This window comes from Berghia stephanieae, chromosome 13 (assembly GCF_034508935.2).
Source record: "Berghia stephanieae isolate SIO BIC M18660-M18661 chromosome 13, UCSD_Bste_1.3, whole genome shotgun sequence".
NCBI classification, from domain to species: domain Eukaryota; kingdom Metazoa; phylum Mollusca; class Gastropoda; order Nudibranchia; family Aeolidiidae; genus Berghia; species Berghia stephanieae.
In genome coordinates this window covers 9,697,431-9,703,430 of record NC_088372.1, presented here as the reverse complement: position 1 = coordinate 9,703,430, position 6,000 = coordinate 9,697,431, and the positions used below count along the sequence as shown (strand labels likewise).

Sequence of the window (6,000 nt, the reverse complement as noted above, 5' to 3'; positions counted from 1 at the left end):
CTATGGATGGACGGCCTGACAGACGGATGAATAAATAAATAAACAAATAAATAAAATAGAAGAAAAAATTTGTTTTAAAATCTAATTTGAACCAGTGGACACAAAAATAGCAATGATTTCAAGTTTTATTTTTTGTAGAACCCTAACAGTAAATAGAGATAAATTCCCAGTGACTGAGTGTGTACTGGACAAATTACCCACCATGCCTGGTAATGTCTTTGGTCCAAACGGATTGCATTCCTGAAGCAAGTGAGAGCCTTGTCAAACTCCTCCAGGTAGATGTACTCCAAGGCCAGTAAGCTGTAGGCGTAGACGTAGGATGGATCCACCTGGAGATAACAGGCAAATCAGAGAAATTCTAAACGATTTGAACAGGGGGAACCAGACACGGATTTGAAATTTCTGGCAGACAAAGCATCGAATACAAAATATGGATTTTCTTTCCCAAAGCAGGTTTTTTAAAATCTCTTTCTACCCGATCCATGGCAGCCAACTTTACAAAGATAAAAAACAGGACTCCATCACGACCCAAAATGGTTGTATGTCATGGGTGCCAGCAGGAAGAAGTGCTGAAACCTGAATCTCGACACTTTGCAAAACCTGAAAATGTTCCTACTGAAAATGCGGCCTAAACTTTACTCTTATTACAGTGACCAAAGAGAGTTCCGGTTTCACGAATCTACCTCCATCCACTGAAAAGGTGGCTGAATCACGTTTTAAAATTTTTACCGATGCTATAAGGTTTTTTACTCAAAACACTGAAACCGGAGGTATTTGACTTCAAGATATCGCGAAACCGGAATTCCGGAATGAACCAGAAAACTGGCACACATGTATGTTTGGACAATTATAAAATATAATCCAGATTTAGAGCTACACTCTCTAGTTGTCTGTTCCTTATTTTTTTTTTTTGTTTGTTTGTTTGTTGCTTTAGGTCTCTTCCAACACAATTGAGGTTATATGAGAGACCGCTGAAACAAAAAAACAAGCAATCTAACAAAAATAGTACAAATGTAAATCAAAATCATAACCTAAAGATATCATAAGCTAAATTATAAATAACCAAGAACAAACAGGCAGAAGATTTACAGAAAAAAAATATCCCCTGTCAAAAATACAATCACAAACCAAAGAAGCAGGATAGGCTAGTAAAGAGAAGAAGAAACGACATCACTATCGGATCGTACACCCATGCGAACATCATAGGTATATGATTCAAGGGTGATGCTCCCATCCAACCACCCGCTGTTCCTTAATTTGATTTGTCAGTCAAAAAATCACAATCCAGAGACATGCCAGGGTCATTTCCTTACAAATAAACAGTCAAATATCTTTATATCTGTTTCTCCAGATTGCCAAACTGGGACATTATCTGGACAGTTGACTGCTATGCTGACAGGACCAAGATTTCAAATTATTTTTGTTTGTCAACCCCAATCGCCATCAGAACAGAAATAATCTGAAGACTTGGCAAAATAATCAGATCTGCCACCCCTGGCCAATGTATATAATAATAATAATAATAATAATAATAATAATAATAATAATAATAATAATAATAATAATAATAGACTCTTATAGAGCGCACAGTATCCTCAACAATGAGGCTCTAGGCATTTTAAATTACATAAACACAAAACAATATTTAAAGTACATGACATCAAAAAAGGAAACTTTTTCAAGGATTTCTTGAACACAGACAATGATTTGGATTCTCAGATGCTCTGTGGAACGGTGTTCCATGCCGACGGGCTAAAATGAGGAAAGGACATTGTTCCTGCCTTTGTACAAATGTGTGGGATAGCCAAACGGGTGGTGTCATTGGAGGAACATGGATAACATGGAGAACAAAATATGTAAAATTCTGAAAATATGCATACAATCTTGGGGAGGGGAGGGAGGGGGGTCTATTTGATACAGTAAAGTTGCCAGCAATAAGTAAGCCATAAGACCGACCTGTATCGCCCGCTGTAGAAACTTGATGGCCACGTCATGTTCCTTCTGTAAACTGAAGCAGTTGCCAGTGACAAACCAGGCAACAGGAGATGTCTTGTCCATCGACTGCAGCTCTTGTGCAAGGAGAGATAACTCTACTTCCTTTCTGAGGTGCCATAGAACGGAGCTATAGAAGTCGAGACCCTGTGTGCTGTACGGCTCCAGACGACGCAATTCTTCAAACACTTTGGCTGCCTGTGTTGTCATGAAAATGAATGGACGGATGGGTTGTGGATTATTAGTAGGATGGATGGATGGGATGAAGAGATGGATAGAAGGATGGATGGATGGATGGATGGATGGATGGATGGTGGATGAATAGTTGGAGGGATGGATGGCTGGATGGATGGATGGTGGATTAATAGTTGGATGGATGGATGGGATGAAGGGATAGATAGAAGGATGGATGGATGGATGGTGGATGAATAGTTGGATGGATTGATGGATAGAAGAGTGGTGAATGAATAGTTGGACGGATGGACGGATGGAAGAGTGGTGGATGAATAGTCTGAATAGATTGAGATCCATCCTGAGAGAAGTCAAGATTTTTATTCTGACCCCTAGGGCTACATTGGCCTGATGGCCCTGAAGGACAACAAAGGTGGCCATCAAAAAATCTTGGACATAAATTAAATCTGGAAGCGACGGGTTTGTTAAAATCCAGCCACAAAAAGACTTTTAGGTTCCACTAGACTATTTTTGTCTCTCTATAAATAGCCTAGCCACAAAAACACTTTTAGGTTCCACAAGACTATTTTTGTCTCTCTATAAATAGCCCAGCCACAAAAAGACTTTTAGGTTCCACTAGACTATTTTTGTCTCTCTATAAATAGCCCAGCCACAAAAAGACTTTTAGGTTCCACAAGACTATTTTTGTCTCTCTATAAATAGCCCAGCCACAAAAAGACTTTTAGGTTCCACTAGACTATTTTTGTCTCTCTATAAATAGCCCAGCCACAAAAAGACTTTTAGGTTCCACTAGACTATTTTTGTCTCTCTATAAATAGCCCAGCCACAAAAAGACTTTTAGGTTCCACAAGACTATTTTTGTCTCTCTATAAATAGCCCAGCCACAAAAAGACTTTTAGGTTCCACTAGACTATTTTTGTCTCTCTATAAATAGCCCAGCCACAAAAAGACTTTTAGGTTCCACTAGACTATTTTTGTCTCTCTATAAATAGCCCAGCCACAAAAAGACTTTTAGGTTCCACAAGACTATTTTTGTCTCTCTATAAATAGCCCAGCCACAAAAAGACTTTTAGGTTCCACAAGACTATTTTTGTCTCTCTATAAATAGCCCAGCCACAAAAAGACTTTTAGGTTCCACTAGACTATTTTTGTCTCTCTATAAATAGCCCAGCCACAAAAAGACTTTTAGGTTCCACTAGACTATTTTTGTCTCTCTATAAATAGCCCAGCCACAAAAAGACTTTTAGGTTCCACAAGACTATTTTTGTCTCTCTATAAATAGCCCAGCCACAAAAACACTTTTAGGTTTCACAAGAGTATTTTTGTCTCTCTATAAATAGCCCAGCCACAAAAACACTTTTAGGTTTCACAAGACTATTTTTGTCTCTCTATAAATAGCCCAGCCACAAAAACACGTTTAGGTTCCACAAGACTATTTTTCTCTATAAATAGCCCAGCCACAAAAAGACTTTTAGGTTCCACAAGACTATTTTTGTCTCTCTATAAATAGCCCAGCCACAAAAACACTTTTAGGTTCCACAAGACTATTTTTGTATCTCTATAAATAGCCTAGCCACAAAAACACTTTTAGGTTCCACAAGACTATTTTTGTCTCTCTATAAATAGCCCAGCCATATACTGGGCTTGCCTCTCTTAAAATAGAAAAATCGCATTTTCATTAATTTTTTTTCACACCATTTAAATATTAATGATAAAGGGGAGATAATATTATTATTTTGTATGATTTATTATTTGAGTTAACTCCCTTGTTAATACATTTTTCTGTTTGTTTGAAACACATTGATTGTTATTTGGGTTTTTATTTAACAACATCCGCCCGCCTGGGGCATCCATTCTCTTCAATAAAAATCAACCTCACCCTCATGTAACTTGTCTCAGTTCATCATTTCATTTCATTTATACATTTCCTCCACGAACTACGGCCACTTCATCGGCCTACCACCTTCGTGTAACTTGTCTCAGTTCATCATTTCATTTATACATTTCCTCCACGAACTACGGCCACTTCAACGGCCTCCAGTTACAGCACTTACCCGTTGATATTCCGTGAGCTCGTAGTAACCCCGGCCCACCTGGTACAATACCCAGGCCGTGTTGTAGTGGTGTTCTGGCAACTGTTGGAATAATGAGATGGCCGCCCGGCAGTCGTACCGACACATGGCCGCGTATGCCTTGCCCATGTTTTTGAGGAGGGTTAGGATGCCAGCTGGATGGGAGATTGATTACATTTGCAAGAAATATCATTGGAATTTTGAAAAAAAAGAAAACTTTATTGAAGATAAATATCATAATTTTTCAAACAAAGTCAAGCGTTTACACAGACCTGTATTAGGATAGAGTAGACTTGATGTCACATCTTCCTCATTTCCAGTTCAAAACTCATTAGAAGTGTGTGACCACTCCTCCGAAGTAAATCGTGTATAACGAATAGGTTACATAATGAATCAAAAGGTGGCATAACTATTTCAGAAGCAGAATGTATGGGCAGATTCTTCTACAGAGCCTTAAAGAGTGCGGATGGATGAATTCTATTGACGACCAGTATTTATTTATCGACAAAAATCAACACGGCTGAATGCAAAAGAAGGCTGAATTTGTGGAAAGATTTTGTTTTTGTATTTCTTATTGTTCTTGCTTTGTCTGGCACTGTTTCATACAGACCAAATTCCAGATCATTGAGTTCAGATTTTTTTTCTTGTTAATTCTATCAACAACAAAAAATAAATTAAAAATGAAGTATGGAAAAGAACTTATCAGAAACCAATGGGAGAAGAAATAGGAAGAAGATGATGGAGGTGGATTGGACACACCTTTAGAAAGAATGACTCCACTATAACAAAGAAAGTATTGGACTGGAACCCTCAGGGCAGAAGATCAAGGGAGGGCCACGAGGAACATGAAGAAGAATTAAAGAAGCTGATATACAGAGAAGTGAAATGACATAAAAACGTTAGCTCAGGATAGAGAAGGATGGAAACTGTTTGTTTGTGGCCTATACCCTGACCCAGGGTGAAAAAAGCAATGATAATGATGAAGTTAGATTGAGATGAAAGCTCACACATTTTAATCAAAACGGACATTAATTTCCATTTCACTGGCTACTGTTATTCAAAGTAAATGCAGCATGTGTTTATCATTATAACAAAACTCCATGGATAAAATATATGTCAGGTAATCTAATTCATCATTTTAAAATCTAACAAAGAAAGAATAAACACATTTTGGAAACAACAAAATGATTACAATTTGGTGGATTTATTTATAGTAAGGGCATAGCTGCCAACTTTCCAAAGAGCTAAATCATGACATCCTAGCACACAACACAATCATGGCATCCTAGCACACAACACAATCATGACATCCTAGCACACAACACAATCATGGCATCCTAGCACACAACACAACCATGACCCAAAACAACTGTAGTATGTTTGGACTATTGCATATTATAGTCCAGATTTAGAGCGTTTTCTGTTCCTTGTTTTAACTTGCTCATCACAAAATCATACTCCTGGGACATGCAGAGGTCATTCCCTGACATAAAAGAGTCCAATGTTTAGTTGCTTTAACTCACTCAACCCTAACACCGACTATATCCGTAGTTTACCCGGGTTATTTTCACCCAATGCCTATTTATTACATTTTTCTGAGACAAATTATTGGCGTAGTATCAAAGCTAATGTTTCGAATTTTTACATGTTAATGTGAATGGTAGTTGAGTAAAACTGTATCTATATAGGGTACATGCTCATTTTTAATACATCTTTTCCAATTTTGAAAAGTAGCAAAAATCTC

General features: G+C 37.7%; 1 protein-coding gene across 2 annotated transcripts in view; it reads right to left on the bottom strand.

The window, feature by feature from the left end:
- LOC144958661 (cell division cycle protein 27 homolog) overlaps positions 1–6,000 on the bottom strand; it is a 38,211-nt gene that overhangs the window by 11,068 nt on the left and 21,143 nt on the right. For both annotated transcript variants that reach the window (XM_078890780.1, XM_078890781.1), the window contains exons 13-15: positions 4,239–4,411; positions 1,957–2,190; positions 202–329 (exon numbers count right to left, since the gene is read on the bottom strand). In XM_078890780.1, coding sequence (XP_078746906.1) covers positions 202–329; positions 1,957–2,190; positions 4,239–4,411 — 535 coding nt within the window. The remainder of the gene's footprint in view (positions 1–201; positions 330–1,956; positions 2,191–4,238; positions 4,412–6,000) is intronic.